This window comes from Sphaeramia orbicularis, unplaced genomic scaffold (assembly GCF_902148855.1).
Source record: "Sphaeramia orbicularis unplaced genomic scaffold, fSphaOr1.1, whole genome shotgun sequence".
Lineage (NCBI taxonomy): Eukaryota > Metazoa > Chordata > Actinopteri > Kurtiformes > Apogonidae > Sphaeramia > Sphaeramia orbicularis.
The window spans coordinates 54,643-75,425 of NW_021941463.1; the positions used below are offsets into that span (position 1 = coordinate 54,643).

General features: G+C 39.1%; 1 protein-coding gene across 1 annotated transcript; it reads left to right on the forward strand.

The window, feature by feature from the left end:
• Window positions 1-3,033: 3,033 nt before the first annotated feature.
• LOC115415887 (pyridoxal kinase-like) lies at window positions 3,034-20,442 on the forward strand. The gene is made up of 11 exons (XM_030129552.1): window positions 3,034-3,295; window positions 4,606-4,660; window positions 11,235-11,339; window positions 15,255-15,338; window positions 15,434-15,468; window positions 16,768-16,853; window positions 16,949-16,994; window positions 17,060-17,171; window positions 18,391-18,527; window positions 18,644-18,710; window positions 19,076-20,442. Exons 1-11 carry the CDS (start codon window positions 3,215-3,217, stop codon window positions 19,201-19,203), a joined length of 936 nt encoding a protein of 311 aa, XP_029985412.1. The 5' UTR covers window positions 3,034-3,214; the 3' UTR covers window positions 19,204-20,442.
• Window positions 20,443-20,783: the final 341 nt, after the last annotated feature.

The window sequence follows — 20,783 nt, forward strand, 5'->3', positions numbered from 1 at the left end:
CTTCCCACTGGACTTCAGCGTGGGTTCTGTTCCTCTCTCTTCCTCCAGACTCTGGGACCTGGATTTCCAAATGACATGAAAAAAGGACTTTGACCTGAACAGAGGACTGTGGACTGTCCACAGTCTGTACTGGTTTGGTCTGCCATGGCATCTGCTGGTGTTGGTCCAGTGTGACACACTTTTATTTACCAAATATGCTTTACATTATTGTTTGCTTCCCGGACATTTCGTTTCTTCTTTCTCTTTTTCTTCAATTCAATATGTTCATATTATTACATCCTATATTTAATGTACTGAATTATTACATTGGAGCTGTAAAAAGGAAAGTTTGCTTGAGCTTTCTAGTTTGTGTACATTCTGTGCTTCCATGTAAAAAAAAACAAAACAGTACTTTTTGTTTTTCTATGCTAATATTATATCATAGCTAATAATATGATGCAAGCTTTTGTAAACATACATTTTAAATACATAAATGAATCTATAAATAAATACATAAATAAATAATTTTTCCCCCAAAATTTGTGTCGCAATATATTAATGATTAGACCAACGAAACCTTAAAAACATAAAAATACAATAAATTAATAAAAGTAACAATATAAAAACATGATGAATGAATGAATTGAATTACAGCCCGACTGATATAATATTTTTGGGTCTGATACCGATATTGGGGAAAAAAAAAAAAGCCAAATCCGATATGTCAGCTGATATATGAAATAAAAACAGTGATATCTACAGGATAAAATAATCTTTTATTAGGCTGTATTCACGCCTGAAAAGTCCTTTGGTCAACTTATTTGATTTGGATCGAATGCGGACTTTATTTTTTAAATTTAGGTTGGATCGCATTCTCATTGCACTTTTTCCTAGTTGACCAAAATGCATAAACAGAAGCACGCATGTGACGAACTGTGCTGGCATTGGACAGAAAAGTTGGGGGCGGGGTGAATCGGAGACAGCCGGTGTTGGTGAAAACAAACGTGGAGGTCCTACGTACAGTTATCATTTTCAGAATCTGTATTCTATTTTTACAGACGCAAATGTATGAAAATAATGTGACCTGTCTAGAACAGCTGATTGGAGCCAGTATTCATAATATGGACATTTGACCACATGTCCATGAGACATTCAGTGTCCTCATTGGTCCCCGTTTGTCCTGGGCTCATGGCTCTGACAACCTGTGAACCTGGGCTCCTTCCATCCGCTACGGTGGCTCATCAAGGACAAAAAGGCTCATGGTTCGTTGGTTTGTTTGTGCTGGAGGACGGTTCTATTCACAACAGAACTGAACCAGCCCAGAGTCTGTTTGGAAGCTTGTTTGTTGTTTGTCTGATTTGAATCAGAGTTCGGATGTTTGTATTTACACCTAAAAAAAGTCCGGACTGTCCAGGTAAACAAACTCTGCTCTGTTTTAAATGAACCAAATGAAGTAGGTGTGAATCCACCCTAGATAATGGTGCACATATGGATAAACAGCTGCATCTTTGTTTATCTCACAAAGATAATGTACACAACTTTAAAACATTGTACAATAATCTGATATTAGTAGTCTGATATCATACTGGTATGTGACCAGTGGAGAAACAGGGCTTCCAGATGTGGGAGTTTTTATGGCGGGGAGAAAAGATGGGAATCTATATTTAATCAAACTGTTTGGTAAATCAGTCTGTAAAATGTAAGTTACAATTAATATCCAGTATAAATATCCAGTATTAATACCAGTATTAATTTACAGTATAAATATACAGTATTAATACCGGTGTTAATATACAGTATAAATATCCAGTATTAATACCAGTAATAATTTACAGTATAAATATACAGTATTAATACCGGTATTAATATACAGTATAAATATACAGTATTAATACCAGTATTAATATACAGTATAAATATACAGTATTAATACCAGTATTAATATACAGTATAAATACCAATATTAATATACTGTATAAATACCAGTATTAATATACAGTCTAAATACCAGTATAAATATACTGTATTAATACACAGTACAAATACCAGTATTAATTTACAGAATAAATATACAGTATTAATACCAGTATTAATATACAGTATAAATACCAATATTAATATACTGTATAAATACCAGTATTAATATACAATCTAAATACCAGTATAAATATACAGTATTAATACCAGTATTAATATACAGTATAAATGCCAGTATTAATATACAGTCTAAGTATACAGTATTAATACCAGAATTAATTTACAGTATAAATACCAGTATAAATATACAGTAGTAATACCAGTATTAATATACAGTATAAATTCCAGTATTAATATACAGTCTAACTATACAGCATTAATACCAGTATTAATTTACAGTCTAAATACCAGTATTAATATATATATATATATATATATATATATATATATATATATATATATATATATATATATATATACAGTACAAATATAAATACCCAGGCACACCTGCAGAATAAAATTGTGAGGTAAACAGGAAGTGCATGGGGTCGGGGGTAGTGTGTTGGACTGTATTCCTCTAAGTGTGTGTTCAGCACAGACACACAGGAGCAGAGCGCCAGATGCCCTACACAGCAAAAAAAAAGTTAATGCATCGGTTACATATTGGTCGATGTTGATTAATCACTGATACGCTACTATCGGCCCGACTAATCGGTCGGGCTCTAGGATCAACTGATGAATGATAAGTCCATGAATACCTTTTTTCAAATTTATTGGACTATGATTCTTTTTTTTTTTTCCAACTTAAACCTATAATGTGACTAAAACATTTTTAGAGAATTAAAAAATAGCCTTTCTATCAGACCATTTCATTTTATTTATATTCTATACAGAATGTACTGATCAAATCACAAACAACACCAGTACGGTAACATTATTTTATAATGAATAAACTTGGATAATGTTTCACTACCCTGAAAAATAGACATTTCATCACTTTTCCGTGAAAGGGAAGTGAACTCTGTACTTTCCTGATGTTCTCGGTGATCCCTGAACGCACCACTGTAGGTGTCTTAGTAGCTGCCTGAGAGAAAATCCGCAAATGTCAGCAGCGGCGTCGTTTCTGTCCTTCAATGCTGGACTTCCTCACATGCCAAGTTTGTGCGTGTCAGAGCCGGAGTCTGCTCGGTGTCCGTATTTGAATGCTGCTGTTAGATCCGTGTCTTTGTTCGGTGTTTTCCCGGTGTGAAGTGCGGACATGGAGTGTCGTGTGTTGTCCATTCAGAGTCATGTTGTCAGGGGATACGTGGGGAACAAGTCTGCAACATTTCCTCTGCAGGTAAAATCTGGAGCTTATTCAGGCTTATTGGGTTAGCGTATGGGGCACGGGGTATGGGGTATGAGTATGGGGAAGGGGTATGGGTATGGGTATGGGTATGGGAATGGGGTATGAGTATGGGGTATGGGTATGGGTGTAGGTATGGGTATGGGGTATGAGTATGGGGTATGGGTATGGGTATGTGTATGGGAATGGGGTATGGGTATAGGTATGGGGTATGGGTATAGGTATGGGGTATGGGAATGGGGTATGGGTATAGGTATGGGGTATGGGTTTAGGTATGGGTATGGGGTATGAGTATGGGGTATGGGAATGGGAATGGGGTATGGGTATGGGTATGGGGTATGGGTATGGGTATAGGTATGGGGTATGAGTATGGGGTCTGGGTATGGTATGGGGTATGGGTATGGGGTATGGGTATAGGTATGGGGTATGGGTATAGGTATGGGGTATAAGTATGGGGTATGGGTATAGGTATGGGGTATGAGTATGGGGTATGGGTATAGGTATGGGGTATGGGAATGGGGTATGGGTATAGGTATGGGGTATGGGGTATGGGTATAGGTATGGGTATGGGTATGAGTATTGGTATCTTCTTCAAAGCTGTGTTAAAATGATGACATCGTTTGAGAGAATCCCTGAAAACATCCCATAAACCGTGACCCCCTGGTTTGTAAGAGGAGTCTTGAATGGATTCTTCATCCTCTGCACAGACATAAGTAATACCAAACACATGGGATACTCAGTATTTACACAGTATGTTGTGTTTTCCTGTTTGTTTTTCATGTAATTTATCTCCTAGTCAGAGGATTGTTTCCCTTGATTTTATAAGTCATCCATTTTCTGTGGATATTCAGGGAACATTGTGTGCATGAAGTGCTATCCAACACATTCTAAAACTGAAGGTTATTTGAATCCATTGTCATAAAGTCCCGTAAATGCATGGTAAGAAGGGTAGCACAACCAAACAGACAAGTTAAAACATTATTCCATCATGCTGTTGTTCTTTAGATTTCCTTTTTACTTCTGCAATAACAAATACAAATATAAACTTTGAAACTCAGGTTTACATTTGATCTCATCCTGTCTGCACTTTACCCACTTTATTCAGACATTTAATGTTTTTTAATTATACAGTTGTTCTTATTGTTTATGTATTTTTAACTTTATTTTCTTAGGTTTCTTGGGTTGTATAAAAGTACACTTTTACCCTCTGGGGACAAATAAAGTTTTGTACATTGAACTGAATGCACTTTATTTTCAGGTCATTGTTGTCTTTCTGAGCCCCTGTTCTGTGGTTTCTGTTTCAGGTCCTGGGCTTTGAAGTGGACTCCATCAACTCTGTGCAGTTCTCCAACCACACAGGTCAGCTGAGCGCTTTCATATTCAACTGTAGGCTTTGAAAGGGTTGACTCTGACAGCATTTCCATGGTTAAATGGACGGTCCGCTCTGCATCAGCTCCATGTCCTTTCACACACATCCACAGCTGGGCCTAGTTTGCGCTGTAAGACGACCCATGTTTCGTAACAGTCATAAATCAGCTTCAGAGAAGGTTCATTGAGTAATGCCCACATTCATGGCTTTGTCGGCCTTTAGAAATGCACAATACAGAAAAGACACAGTTTCAGTTCACGGAGGAAGTACTTAGTGTTCATGTAATGGTTTTGATTTGCATGAGGACGCCAGTAAGAACAGATGAACTGAGTGAATATGTTAGTTTGTATGTTTAGTATGTATATACATACACATATACATATACATGTGTAGAATGTATGTTTGCACTTTGCTCCCCCAGAGGTGGTGGGATGGACTCTGTAACTGAGTCAGTAAAATACAGCAGTTATGGGGGTCAGCAGGGTCCAGGGCTTCGGTCTCATACTGTGATCATTAAAGCAGCACTATCATTTAACACAGACTTTTTGGTTTTTCTGCTTTAACTCATATAAAGGACTGGACTTGAATTGTTGCTTTTTTAGAGTCTGTTATAATAATTGTTATTAAGGGATTGTAAACCATTTGTTTGTCAGTTTTAAGTAGCATGAAGTTAATAAAGTTCATAATTTAATGTCCGGGGTTCCCCTGCTGCAGTCCAGCATCCCTTTGAAACATAAATTAACATACAGTAGGTTTATCATAGACTGGTTAATTGGTTCAGATGATTAACTAGCACTAATAACAAATCTAACCAACCATCAGTATCAGTAGATGTTATTAGTTCACATGAATGCTCTTGACTGTAGATATTGACTGTGAGAGGAAATTACTGTCAAAAGTCGTCTCAGCTTGGGTTTTTTACACACATGCATTTATACACATTTTTTAAATCTGGTTTCTAATCAAGTCAAATATATTTTCATGTCAAAGGTGCATAATGTGCTTTCATTGTGAAGAGTCAACAGGATGACGCATAATAAAGTATAGAATACAAAAGCAAAGACACTATACATTATAAATTAGAATGATTAAAAAAACAGACCTGCATAAAAAAAAACTGGATAATTCAACTGTAAGATGCAAAATAAAGAGTGTTTAGTATAATGAAGGTGCATTTATGTTATGCACCGACTGCAAACACCATAAAAGGACATTTTGGCTAACAACCCATGTTTCTGTTTCTTTATTTTGTTTTGTTGTTGTTTACCTCCCTTAACAAAGAAAACTTCACTTCTGATGTAATAATAATTATTTTTAATTTCTTCGTCATGTTATCTTTCAATGGACACACATTCAAACATACACATTTGTGAAAAAACCTCTAATACAACAAGACGGACAAATATTTGCCACTAACATCGGTGAAAACACATCTTATATTCTTAAGCCGATAGTGGCAGAAAACAACAAATACTGGCGTACGCTCCGTATATCGGTGCATCAGTAATGGAAATAACAGCAGAAGATGAATCAGTTGTTTGTTTTTCCATGCTCCAAAATACTGCTCTGTAAAAGTCCGCCACCTGCTCTGTAGTTTCAAAGCTTGTCAGTCATCAAGAGATACACTTAAGTATTATGCAGCAGAACACATTACAAATGAAGAAGTGCAGCATTGTGCTCGTACTCGTCTTCTTCCTCTTACATGTGTCCAGGTGTGTGTGTGTGTGTGTGTGTGTGTGTGTGTGTGTGGGTGGGGAAGGGGGCTAGACAGCCCCCCCCACCCACCCACCCACACACACACACACAGCCCTTCCCACCTGCTGTTCCAGGTGAACCCTGAGGCATTCCCAGACCACAGACCCTCCCCCCCTGTGGACAGGGGGCTGCTCAGGTACTCCTTCCAGGGCCAGTTTTTGTCCCAGTCCGGCCCTGCGTGGAACAATGAAGAATTTCTGTCAGACATTCATCTGCTTCATTTGACACTTGTTTGAACCCCTGCAGAGATCATAGGATTATAATCAGAGTTCCATGGGGCAAAGTATGTGAAGAATGTGTTTTCACCACAGGGGAAGGAGACGTTTACACAGAAACTACCTGAAACTTCTTCTCCTCCACCCATACAGACTCACTGCTACTTCTGTGGCACTTCTAAAATACTGAACTTTTCTTAAGTGCTTTATCACCATTTATTAATATTATTCTCTGTATTTTTGCCTTTTTTCAGTGTAAATCCTGTATTTTTCTTATATTTAATTCATTGATCATGTAGACATTCATTAAAGCTCAGATTAAAGTTAAAGGTCATTATATAAAAACAGATCAAACTGAATAAACAGTGTCTTTTTCAGTCCAGTCTGTCATGAACTGAACATAAACCCAGTGTGTCCATCCACTGGCACTGATCCAACTGCATGGATTTGACTGGAGAATCAATGTTGGAGAAGATGACGGTGTTTCCAGGGTAACTACAGAGTGTATGAGCGTCCAAATATGGTCATATCTGATGACCATGAAAAGATGAAGAACTGTATTTGACACCAATTATTGACATTGATTGATAGGATTAAACAGTTTAGATCAGTAGATGGATTAGGTTAAAGGTGGACATTTGGGTCTTTAAGGGTTAAAGGTGGACGTTTGGGTCTGTAAGGGTTAAAGGTGGACGTTTGGGTCTTTAAGGTTTAAGGGGAACGTTTGGGTCTTTCAGGGTTAAAGGTGGACGTTTGGGTCTTTAAGGGTTAAAGGTGGACGTTTAGGTCTGTAAGGTTTAAAGGTGGACGTTTGGGTCTGTAAGGGTTAAAGGAGGACGTTTGGGTCTGTAAGGGTTAAAGGTGGACGTTTGGGTCTGTAAGGGTTAAAGGAGGACGTTTGGGTCTTTAAGGGTTAAAGGTGGACGTTTAGGTCTGTAAGGGTTAAATGTGGATGTTTGGGTCTGTAAGGGTTAAAGGTGGACGTTTGGGTCTGTAAGGGTTAAAGGAGGACGTTTGGGTCTTTAAGGGTTAAAGGTGGATGTTTGGGTCTTGGGTCTTTATGGGTTAAAGTTGGACGTTTGGGTCTGTAAGGGTTAAAGGTGGATGTTTGGGTCTGTAAGGGTTAAAGGTGGATGTTGGGGTCTTTATGGGTTAAAGGCGGACATTTGGGTCTTGAAGGGTGAAAGGCGGACGTTTGGGTCTTTATGGGTTAAAGGCGGACGTTTGGGTCTTTATGGGTTAAAGGTGGACGTTTGGGTCTTGAAGGGTTAAAGGCGGACGTTTGGGTCTTTATGGGTTAAAGGCGGACGTTTGGGTCTTTATGGGTTAAAGGCGGACGTTTGGGTCTTTATGGGTTAAAGGCGGACATTTGGGTCTTGAAGGGTGAAAGGCGGACGTTTGGGTCTTTATGGGTTAAAGGCGGACGTTTGGGTCTTTATGGGTTAAAGGTGGACGTTTGGGTCTTGAAGGGTTAAAGACGGACGTTTGGGTCTTTATGGGTTAAAGGTGGACATTTGGGTCTTGAAAGGTTAAAGGTGGACGTTTGGGTCTTGAAGAGTTCAAGGCAGACGTTTGGGTCTTTATGGGTTAAAGGTGGATGTTGGGGTCTTTCAGGGTTAAAGGTGGACGTTTGGGTCTTTAAGGGTTAAAGGCGGACGTTTGGGTCTTTATGGGTTAAAGGCGGACATTTGGGTCTGTAAGGGTTAAAAGCGGACGTTTGGGTCTTTATGGGTTGAAGGCGGACGTTTGGGTCTTTATGGGTTAATGGTGGAAGTTTGGGTCTGTAAGGGTTAAAGGTGGACGTTTGGGTCTTGAAGGGTTAAAGGCGGACGTTTGGGTCTTTAAGGGTTAAAGGCGGACGTTTGGGTCTTGAGGGGTTAAAGGTGGATGTTGGGGTCTTTATGGGTTAAAGGCGGACATTTTGGGTCTTTATGGGTTAAAGGCAGATGTTTGGGTCTTTATGGGTTATAGGTGGACGTTTGGGTCTGTAAGGGTTAAAGGTGGATGTTTGGGTCTTTATGGGTTAAAGGTGGATGTTTGGGTCTTTAAGGGTTAAAGGTGGACATTTGGGTCTGTAAGGGTTAAAGGTGGATGTTGGGGTCTTTATGGGTTAAAGGCGGACGTTTGGGTCTTTATGGGTTATAGGTGGACGTTTGGGTCTTGAAGGGTTAAAGGTGGACGTTTGGGTCTTTATGGGTTGAAGGCGGACATTTGGGTCTTTAAGGGTTAAAGGTGGATGTTTGGGTCTGTAAAGGTTAAAGGTGGACGTTTGGGTCTTTATGGGTTAAAGGTGGATGTTTGGGTCTTGAAGGTTTAAAGGTGGATGTTTGGGTCTTTATGGGTTATAGGTGGACGTTTGGGTCTTGAAGGGTTAAAGGTGGACGTTTGGGTCTGTAAGGGTTAAAGGTGGACGTTTGGGTCTTGAAGGTTTAAAGGTGGACGTTTTGGTCTTTATGGGTTAAAGACGGACGTTTGGGTCTTTAAGGGTTAAAGGTGGACGTTTGGGTCTTGAAGGTTTAAAGGTGGACGTTTGGGTCTTTAAGGGTTAAAGGTGGACGTTTGGGTCTGTAAGGGTTAAAGGTGGACGTTTGGGTCTGTAAGGGTTAAAGGTGGACGTTTGGGTCTTTAAGGGTTAAAGGTGGACGTTTGAGTCTGTAAGGGTTAAAGGTGGACGTTTGGGTCTTTAAGGTTTAAAGGTGGACGTTTGGGTCTTGAAGGGTTCAAGGTGGACGTTTGGGTCTTTAAGGGTTAAAGGTGGATGTTTGGGTCTGTAAGGGTTAAAGGTGGATGTTTGGGTCTTTATGGGTTAAAGGTGGATGTTTGGGTCTTGAAGGGTTAAAGGTGGACGTTTGGGTCTCTAAGGGTTAAAGGTGGACGTTTGGGTCTTGAAGGTTTAAAGGTGGACGTTTGGGTCTTTATGGGTTAAAGGTGGACGTTTGGGTCTTTATGGGTTATAGGTGGACGTTTGGGTCTTGAAGGGTTAAAGGCGGACGTTTGGGTCTTTAAGGGTTAAAGGTGGACGTTTGGGTCTTTAAGGGTTAAAACAGGTTTCAGTGTTGATGATTGGATGCATTACTCTGTAACTGTGTGGGTTTGTGTCAACAGTATTAATAAACACTTGTCCCCTCAGACAGGACTTGTAGTTCACCTGGGCTTTGCTTGGAGCTTCGGTGCAGGAGGTTAGGGTTTGGAACAGGAACAGGCTCAGGGTTGGACATAGAGGAGCATGTGAAAGAACCGATGTGTCCGTTGTGTGTCCCATCATTTGCAGTCAGAGCAGCGTTTGAAGGTTTATGCCAGTTTATTAAGGGTGAAACGGGCACAAAGGAAGGGAGGAGCTGGTGGCGCAGATACAGGGATCCCATTCAGAGAGCGTGGAGGCCCCATTTGGCACCGGAGTGGAGCTCAGCTGAGGGCGGGGGGGGGGGGGGTCCACTTCAAGGAGGGAAGGACAGGATTGGATTTGTGCGTTTTAGGGTCACCCCACAGCAGGGCCAACACAATATGGCACTGGTTTTCCTGAGTTTACAGTTGTGAAAGTGTGTGTCCTGATAGTCCACACCTGTAAACTGGAAACATCCTGATCCTTCATGTCAGTGTGTGTGTTTAAAACTGTCCTGATAGTCCACACCTGTAAACTGGAAACATCCTGATCCTTCATGTCAGTGTGTGTTTAAAACTGTCCTGATAGTCCACACCTGTAAACTGGAAACATCCTGATCCTTCATGTCAGTGTGTGCCTGTTTAAAACTGTCCTGATAGTCCACACCTGTAAACTGGAAACATCCTGATCCTTCATGTCAGTGTGCCTGTTTAAAACTGTCCTGATAGTCCACACCTGTAAACTGGAAACATCCTGATACTTCATGTCAGTGTGCGTGTTTAAAACTGTCCTGATAGTCCACACCTGTAAACTGGAAACATCCTGATACTTCATGTCAGTGTGTGTGTTTAAAACTGTCCTGATAGTCCACACCTGTAAACTGGAAACATCCTGATCCTTCATGTCAGTGTGTGTGTTTAAAACTGTCCTGATAGTCCACACCTGTAAACTGGAAACATCCTGAGCCTTCATGTCAGTGTGTGTTTAAAACTGTCCTGATAGTCCACACCTGTAAACTGGAAACATCCTGATCCTTCATGTCAGTGTGCCTGTTTAAAACTGTCCTGATAGTCCACACCTGTAAACTGGAAACATCCTGATACTTCATGTCAGTGTGCCTGTTTAAAACTGTCCTGATAGTCCACACCTGTAAACTGGAAACATCCTGATCCTTCATGTCAGTGTGCCTGTTTAAAACTGTCCTGATAGTCCACACCTGTAAACTGGAAACATCCTGATCCTTCATGTCAGTGTGTGTGTTTAAAACTGTCCTGATAGTCCACACCTGTAAACTGGAAACATCCTGATACTTCATGTCAGTGTGTTTGTTTAAAACTGTCCTGATAGTCCACACCTGTAAACTGGAAACATCCTGATACTTCATGTCAGTGTGTGTGTTTAAAACTGTCCTGATAGTCCACACCTGTAAACTGGAAACATCCTGATACTTCATGTCAGTGTGTGTCTAAACTCTGGGCTTTTGTCTTCCAGGATATGCCCACTGGAAGGGACAAGTACTGACAGCAGAGGAGCTCAACGTGCTCTATGAGGGAATCAAACTCAACAAAGTCAACCACTATGACTACATCCTGACAGGTGGGTGGAGTCCAGGGGTGTTCGGGGGCCAACTCCTCCCACTATGATCTGAAATCGGCCGGACCAGGAAAATAATGACATAAACATGTAGAAATAATGACAAGTCCAAACACAAAACACTGAACCACATATAGGAAATGATTTATTATTATTATTCTTTAAACCTTTAAAATTATGACTTAGGCCATTATACATACATATACACATACATGTACATATACACATACATATACACATACATGTACATATACACATACATATACACATACATGTACACATACATGTACATATACATGTACATATACACATACATATACACATACAGAAATATACACATACATATACATGTACATGTACATATACACATACATATACATGTACATATACACATACATATATATGTACATATACATATACACAAAGATATAGAAATACATATACACATACATGTACACACACACACACACACATATATATATATATATATATATAATTATATATATATATATATATATATATATATATACACAGGGTGGGGAAGCAAAGTTTACAATATTTTGAGGCAGGGATTGAAAGACAGTGTATGACCAATTAGTTTATTGAAAGTCATGAGAATTTATTTGCCACAAGAAAATTTACATAATAGAAAATGTTTTTATTTTATGTGTCCTCCTTCTTTCTCAATAACTGCCTTCACACACTTCCTGAAACTTGCGCAAGTGTTCCTCAAATATTCGGGTGACAACTTCTCCCATTCTTCTTTAATAGTATCTTTAAGAAAGTGGACATTGCTGTGTGATGTTCTATTGGTAGCATGTTCTAAAACGCCCCAAACAGCAGAATCCAGAGGGTTTAGATCTGGGCTAGAAGGCGGCCATAAACATGATTCCCAAAAATTGCTAAAGTTGGATTTGTTGCTGTTGTCAACAAGTGTTTTGGTGTTCTTGTGTAAGATTTTAACTTCAAATCCTATTTTACTGCATTTCTAACGGTCTTGTTGTCTACCTCAAGTTCAATTGCCATTTTTCTCATGGATTTGGTTGGATCCTTTAGGATTTTGGATTTGAGAGCTTTGATAAAAGTTTTGGTACGTTTTTTGTTGCTTCCTCCACTTCCAGACTTTCTGGTAATAGTTTTGCTCATAGTCATTCTCTTCTTTCCATTATAAACAGTCTTTATGGACACTCCAACTATTTTTGAAATCTCCTTTGGTGTGACGAGTGCATTCAGCAAATCACACACTCTTTGACGTTTGCTTTCCTGATCACTCATATGGGCAAAAGTTTCTGAAAAGGTATCTGGATAATAGTGTTAGGTATGATTATGACATCAATATATGTTTGGTTTCAAAACAACTGACGTAGTGCCTGCTGAGAAAAAACAACTAAATGTTCATTGTAAATTTTGCTTCCCCACCCTGTACATATAGACAATATGACAATATGTAAATGGATTACATTGTGTTACGCTCTCCATTTGTGTTAGATTTCTATTTTTTTCTTCAACCACTTGTTTTTTTCTTTCTTTTTTTCTTTCATCTTTTTACGTATTTGAAACCAAATGTTGAATTTGGCAAAAATCAAATTAATGATATTGTAAATACACACCCACTCCTCATATTCAGGCTGCAACATATTGAAAAAAAAGTTAGAACAGGATGACTTTGAGACTAATATTGAGTTAAAATACTGTAATTATGTGATGTGAAACAGGTGATTGTAATCATGGTGTACAAAAGCTGCTTTCAGGAAAAGTGTGGTCCTCCATGAGCAAAGGTAACTGAGGTCAGGAGATAAGAACCCTGTATTGTACATGATAGACTTAAAACATTGAATGTATTTCAGTGTATAAAGGGCATCGTCATCTCTGATCCCCTTGACAACACTGGAACCAGAACCATAATTCATCTAGACCTAATAGAACTGAACCTTCAAGAGCTTCAGTGCATATTTGGATCCAAACCTGAGGGAACTTTATGTATATTATTAATAAAATGGTGAAAAGCAACAAGAAAAAAGAAGAGAAGGGCAAGGCACAACAAAACAGAAGTGGAAAGTGTTGCAAGAAAGAAAACGTGCAATCGTTGCCTTTGATTCTGAGGTTTCTGGTGTCCAAACTGCAGCACTGACATGATTAATTTGATCTTCTCTTACCCTACCATGATGGTGACGGTGCATTTACACGACCAACAACAGCAGGATGTCTCCTTCTGCCAACTGAAAATGGGTTCTTTAAGTGGTAAACTGGACTAGTCAACTCATTTTGGATTTGGATTATTGGATGGAGGGACAACAAAATATACCTGACAGTCATTTTTTAAATTCACCCGCCAATAGGACTTGAACTGTTGTGAAGGCGCTGTGTCATCGTCTTCGTTGGCAGTTTCCTCAAACATCTTCTCTGACAAAACTTCTAGTTGGAGTCATTTCAAAATGTTCCTTTCCTTCTACTGGTCCATATGCTGATGGTTTAGAACATGTAAATTGTTCCAGATATCAGTCTAGTTCCTATTGATCACTGATAGAAGTCATATATCAGGGCTCTCAAACTCATTTCTTTCAGGGGCCACATTCAGCCCGATTTGATCTGCAGTGGGCCGGACCAGTCAAATAATAGCATAATAGCCTATAAATAATGACAACTCCAAATTTTTGTCTTTGTTTTAGTGCTAAAAAAACCCAATAAAATTATGAAAATCTTCCTTTTATAATCTATCAAAAAAGAGTGAATAACCTGAAAAAACTGAAATTTAAATTAAAAAACTTAAGAAAATTTAGTGCAATTTTAACAATATTATGCCTCAACTTATCATTTCTGCATGTGCATTATGGATCAGATCTACAATGACACTAAACACCGAGGAACAGGCAGAAAATAGTGAAAATTGTGCTTAATTTTCTTTAGATATTTCTGGTTGTTCATATTTATTCAGGTTATCCATATTTTATTGTTACAGGATAGTTTGAAAAAGTAAATATTTTCATAATTTAATGTTTTTTTTTTGCAGTAAAACAAAGAAAAAAAGTTGTTGTCATTATTTATAGGCATAGTGTAATATTATTATTGTCACATCAAAGCAAGAAGAAAATATGGAGTCATTATTTTTGTAGGTTTTTATGCTAATATTTGACTGTAGATCAGATTGGTCTGTATGTGGAACCGCAACTAAAATGAGTTCCACAGCCTGGACTGTGGAATTTTTGCACTTTGCAAATTCATCCCTCGGGCCAGGTTGGAACCTTTGGTGGGACGCATTTGGGCCCCAGGACACATGTTTGAGACCCCTGTCATATATGGACTGTGATTGGATGAGTTGAATTTTCCTCCAGTGAAAGTCCCGCCCACTTCTATTGTTAGATTGATCTGCATCCAGACCACAGGACTGGAACATAGAGAAAGGAACCTGATGACCTCACACATTCAACTGGGGATTGATGCACATAGAACAGGACAACTTCACACATTCAACTGGGGATTGATATGCATAGAACCTGATGACCTCGCACATTCAACCTGGGATTGACCCACGTAGAACAGGACAACCTCGCACATTCAACTGGGGATTGATCCACATAGAACCTGACGACCTCACACATTCAACTGGGGATTGATCCGCATAGAACCAAACGACCTCGCACATTCAACTGGGGATTGAGCCGCATAGAACCAAATGACCTGGCACATTCAACTGGGTATTGATCCGCATAGAACAGGAAGACCTGGCACATTCAACTGGGGATTGATCTACATAGAACTGGACAACCTCGCACATTCAACTGGGGATTGATCTACATAGAACTGGACAGCCTCGCACATTCAACTGGGGATTGATCCGCATAGAACAGGACGCTGGCATTCAGGAACACTGGGACAGTTTTTTTTTTCACTTTGCTTTCACTGTATTTTCTTGCACAGGGTACAGCAGAGACACATCTTTCTTGGAGATGGTGGTCGATATAATTCAGGAGCTGAAGAAGGCCAACCCCAGTTTGGTTTACGGTGAGCGCAGGAAGTCCATTTCACCTAAAAATGAAGTAACTTTCCTGAATGTAGTTGTTCTTTCCAGGCTTTTAACTTGAGTTTCTGTTTGACAGTGTGCGACCCCGTTATGGGAGACCATGGTGCTATGGTAAGAATCACCTTGTGGGATGATCTATACCAGGGGTGTCAAAAATACGGCCTGCGGACCAAAACCGGCCCACGGGATGAATTTACAAAGTGCAAAAATTATCCAGAAGACATTGACAGTCAAGGGTGTCACTGAGTCATGACAAGTTATTTTGATCATAAAGTTAAATGCTATAGTTTTCAGTTCCAGATGCCTTTTACTAAATGTTTTGTGTATTTGTAGATCCACTGTGATCTGTAAATTTTAATGTACATGTGTAAATGATAAACTGAGGCAGAATATTGTTAAAATTTCATTTGTTTTTCTTGAGAAATTTCAGGTTGATGGATTCATGTTTTGGGAAAGAGTAGTTTGGAAACATAAACATTTTCATACTGCAATTAAAATTTTTAGCACTAAAACAAATAGAAAAATTTGGAGTTGTCATTATTTAAAAGTTATAGTGATATTATTTGACTGGTCCAGCTCGTTTGATGGTGAATTGGACTGTATGTGGCCCCTGAACTAAAATGAGTCTGACATCCATGAGCGATCCAGTCCTCATCAACTTCACTGTTTTTTCCCCAGACTGGTGTATCTGCTGGTCGAAAAATACATTTTATTTTCTTTGGTTAAATAAAGGTTAAAGAAGTCCTATATACACTATATGAACAAAAGTATTTGGACATAATTTTCTTTCTTATCTAACCATCTACTGTCATCACATCTGACTGAGGAAGAAAAATCTACCATTAAACTATAGTGAAATATTGATGTTTATCATCTATATGGACATAAATATGTGGACACATCATGTCTCCAGCTGTCAGATGTCCTGTCCATGAGGATCAGACACAGAAACATCAATATTAATAATCAATAGGATATTTATCCTATAATATAAAACTCTGTTCTGACATAAGTCAGTATTGTTCTGGATCCCAGACCCTGTTTAGAAAAGAAACACCTGAATTCAGTGCGTCCACAGACTTTTGTCCATATATTGTATTTCATCTGATTCAGATCTGCTTAAGTTTCATATCAGTAAATGTCCTGGTGGCTCTAAACCAGGGGTGCCCAATCCTGGTCCTCGAGAGCTACTATCCTGCATGTTTTAGATGTTTCCCTCTTCTAACACACCTGCCAATCATTATCAGGCTTCTACAGAGCTTGATGATAGGCTTATCATTTCAGTCAGGTGTGTTGGAAGAGGGATACATCTAAAACATGCAGGATAGTAGATCTCGAGGACCAGGATTGGGCACCCCTGCTCTAAACCATACTTCTGTGAATAAATGTGTATTTGCGGCCTGTTTCCAGTACGTCCCAGAGGACCTGCTGCCGGTCTACAGGGACAGAGTTGTGCCTTTGGCTGATATCCTCACCCCCAACCAGTTTGAAGCAGAGTGAGTGCTGCACCCATAACCCTGAACCACTAAACTCCATGCATGTGCTGTGTCTAGGGTTCGTCTGTGATTGACAGCTGTCTGTCGTCCCATAGACTTTTAACTGGGAGGAAAATCACGACAGAGGAAGATGCTGTAGAGGTGAGTAATTACATGTGTCTCTCTGAAGTAAAACACTGAAGTCAAATGTCTGCTGTTGTGTCCAGGTGATGGACTTGCTTCATCAAATGGGTCCAGAGACCGTGGTCCTGACCAGCACAGACCTGCCTTCAAAACACGGGGACCAGTTCTTGGTGGCCCTTGGAAGCCAAAAAACAGGTAAATACAGCAGTGAGAAAATCTGTAATAGTACTAAAAAGCCCAGTGTTAATCCTCCTGTTGGAGCTATTCTTAGATTTACAGAGAACAATGACCCTGGTGGAACCTTGTACAGTGTTTCATTTCTTTTATGTCATCCTCTCACTTCTCCATGAACTTCCTATCACATGTTTAGGACCTCTCAAGGTCTAGGTCTTTACCATTAAGGTCAGGAGATAAAATTTATCAATCAGTAAAAGCTTGAGATTTAAAAAAAAAGCTACATGTAATATTTCTACCTTCAAATATTTTTTAAAAAATCACCTGAAGTTATCATTAGTGTGTGGATTATAGAGCTGTGAAGTTCAGCCAAAAATGCCAATGAATTTGATTTTAGAGATAGGAACTGAATACACCGACAGGCTGGTGGAGTCATGTGACCACTAGAGGGAGTAGTGAGTCAGTCTGCTGGTCTACCATGAGGAGGAAAACTAACACCACAGGGCCTGTGAACAAAGCATCAGGAAGTGACCAGATGGGATGAGAACCATGAAGAAACAAGTTTTAGAGTCAAATAAAGTGATCATCAAATGTTGAATCCCTGTAGTTGTTTTCTCCACTGGACTCCGTTTGAAATGAACAGATGCAGTTGGATGGAAAATGACAGAGTTTCTAATACACAGGTGAGTTTGACTCTGAGGCTGATGAAGGTACACAGTTATTATGGGATGTTCTTATCTTTGCTAAGTTTTCGTTTGTTGATCCGTGGTTCAGACTAAACTGTGACAGTTCTGACCTTGTTTGTTGGATTCAAACAGATCTTTAGTTCAGTTATTGACAACACAAACCAACAGAAAACAAAGGATTGATGATTTTATTGTGGCTGTTTTAGACTAAAAACACAGCTAAGCTAACAGAGCTATAATGTAAACTATTAGCTGTCAAAATAAGCAGCTATGACTTTTAGCTTGACCAAGAAAACTTGATGATACCATTAAACAGATGTGTGTAAACAATGACTTTTGTTCTTTATTCACTGGGTGGTTCAGTCTGTGGACACAGGGTTGATTCACTGGTGATTTTGGTCCTAAGTGTGTTCACTTATATTGTTTCCCCCTGCTGGTGAGAGGTCAGTTTGATTGAATAGGATATTCTGATTTATAGAGCTGTAAATGTCATCTCACATGGTTCGGGATGTATTGAAACCGTAGATGAACAGTCTTCTTTCTGTCCACTGTAGTGAAACCAGATGGGACCAATGCCACTCAGAAAATCTGCATGGACATCCCCAAAGTGGACGCTGTGTTTGTGGGCACTGGAGACCTGTTTGCTGCCATGCTGTTAGCCTGGACTCACCATCACCCCCGAGACTTAAAGGTCTGCGTCCGGGATCCGGTCTACAATCTGAGCACCACTGTGATCAAACCCAGCGTGTTGTTATGAATGCTTGAAAAGAATAACTCCAGCTCAGTGTAATCCTCTGATTCCCACAGGCCGCCTGTGAAAGGACTGTCTCAGTCATGCACCACGTCATTAAGAGGACCATTAATTATGCCAATGGTGGGTTGTGTGTGAATTTGTTTGGTTCTGGTAATGTGGTCTTCAAATTGGAATGGAGCACTTTTGTTCTGCACTGTTTGCCACCATCTGTTTGTAATACTTTATTTATGACCTCAGCTATATTACATCAACCACTAATAAACATTATTACAGTAGTTAGACACCCTTAGTAGTATTTCAGATACTTGACAGTAGCATTCTCCATAGATTACAGTACTCTAAATGGCTGTTATTGCCATGCAATTGATTATTATTTTTAGGCCACATGATGATGAACGGTCTCCACAGAATTCCCATTTGATTGACTGAATATGTAGTGTAATGAAGTCCAAACGACTCATTTTCCATCCTGGTCTCTGTTTCAGAGATGGCTGGCCCTGGGAAAAGACCCAGCCCTGCACAGCTGGAGCTGAGGATGGTTCAGAGTAAGGCTGACATCGAGAATCCTGCCATAGTCGTGGAAGCTCGAGTTTTACACCAGTCCTCCCACTGACGGCGCATTTGTCAACACTCACATCATGTCGGTACAAAACTGTAGGAAACTCACCGGATATGTAGGATCTTCACGTCAAAGACTTTCCCATGTGTTTGCCTTATAGAACCTCTGAATGAGTACAAGTGTATTTGATGAGGTGGATGGGCAGTATTTCATGTATCTGCACCCAAACACAAGGGGATCACTGCCATCTGTATCTGTGATGTGGCCTGTGTAGACGTCATCTGCCCATCGGTCTAAACAACACGATTAGGAATTAGATCAACTATGCTGTAGGTCAACAAAAACCCTACCTTACTGCTATTAGAATAACTTCGTACTATGATAAACTCATCTTTAATCTGAGTAGATGATTTGTAAAACCATGCATGACCAAGTCTCTACTTGTTTTGACTGAGGGAGCACAAATAACATGTACTTGACAGTATTTTGTTCACAAGGTCACATTATAAGTACATCAGTACTGAAATATGATCAATTTGAAAAGAATAAGACAAGAAGAAGTACATAACGATGTCAGATTCATAGCAGATTTTATTGCATTTTGGATTATTTTTTAATAAAACGGTATAAAATCCAAATAAAGTGCTTATAGTGAACTTGGGTATTCCTAAAGTTAAAAGTCACCACCTTGGACGTGCAGGCTGGATATGTTATAAGTGCTGAGATGAGAATTGTTTAATTACTAAAACATTTTAATTTATTAGTGCAGAGAATATGTAAAATAGTAATAATGCCTTCACACTTTTGTAACCCTAATTCATGTCCTTTTTTTGTTTCAGATATATCCTATCTTTAATAATTAATCATAATAATACTTTATGTATTGTTGTTTTAATCTTTTTTCTCAAAATGTTTTTCACCTCTTTTTTATTAAAATTATGCAACTGTATCTTGAACTAGCAGATGTATATCATGTTAGATCCATGTCTTAAACATCTCAAATTGAGGTATTTGCACAAATAATCTTTACTATATTTACTAATGGATTGCTTTATTTTTGACTCTTGTCATATATCTCAAGGAAAGGCCTAGTAGGACAGACTCTGCTGTATAAAAGCCTTCAAGGGCTTCGGGAGAATTCAACCAATAACATTGGTCGTGAATGTTTTTGTGAACCAGTGTAATAGCTGATGTTCGGTAGTGGTAGGAAGTCAAGTGCCAACCCTTGAGCTGCTGCTCTGATCTAGAGGAATTAATGAACACAGAAAATAAAGGATTAATCTTTTACTGAAACTGTTTTCAGCTTCTGTTCTTTTGTCTGCCTCAGTCACTGGGAATGTTTATATTTCCCATTAAATTTAGAAGCAGTGCATGATTTTTTTCCACCTTTTGCTTTAGATCTGAATACATGTTCCAATGTTATCTAGGTCACCTGGCTGCATACAAATAAAAATAAATTTTGTTTCCATTACACTGATCTATAATGTTTTGGAAATTATCTGCTTCAGAGATAAAAATGTGCAAAATCTAACTTTCTTTAATCAGATGGAGTGAAAAACAAATGACAGAAGTGCTATTTGGCTCATGTTGTTGCATATTCACATAACAATAATCGTAATAATAATAATAATAGT

What these genes read in the sequence shown, in the direction of transcription:
- LOC115415887 (XM_030129552.1), top strand. Translation starts at nt 3,215, where the DNA reads ATGGAGTGTCGTGTGTTGTCCATTCAGAGTCATGTTGTCAGGGGATAC. An exon ending in CTATGACTACATCCTGACAG is followed by an intron (nt 11,340 to 15,254) that starts GTGGGTGGAGTC and finishes TTTCTTGCACAG; the next exon opens with GGTACAGCAGAGACACATCT. An exon ending in CAGAGGAAGATGCTGTAGAG is followed by an intron (nt 16,995 to 17,059) that starts GTGAGTAATTAC and finishes TGTTGTGTCCAG; the next exon opens with GTGATGGACTTGCTTCATCA.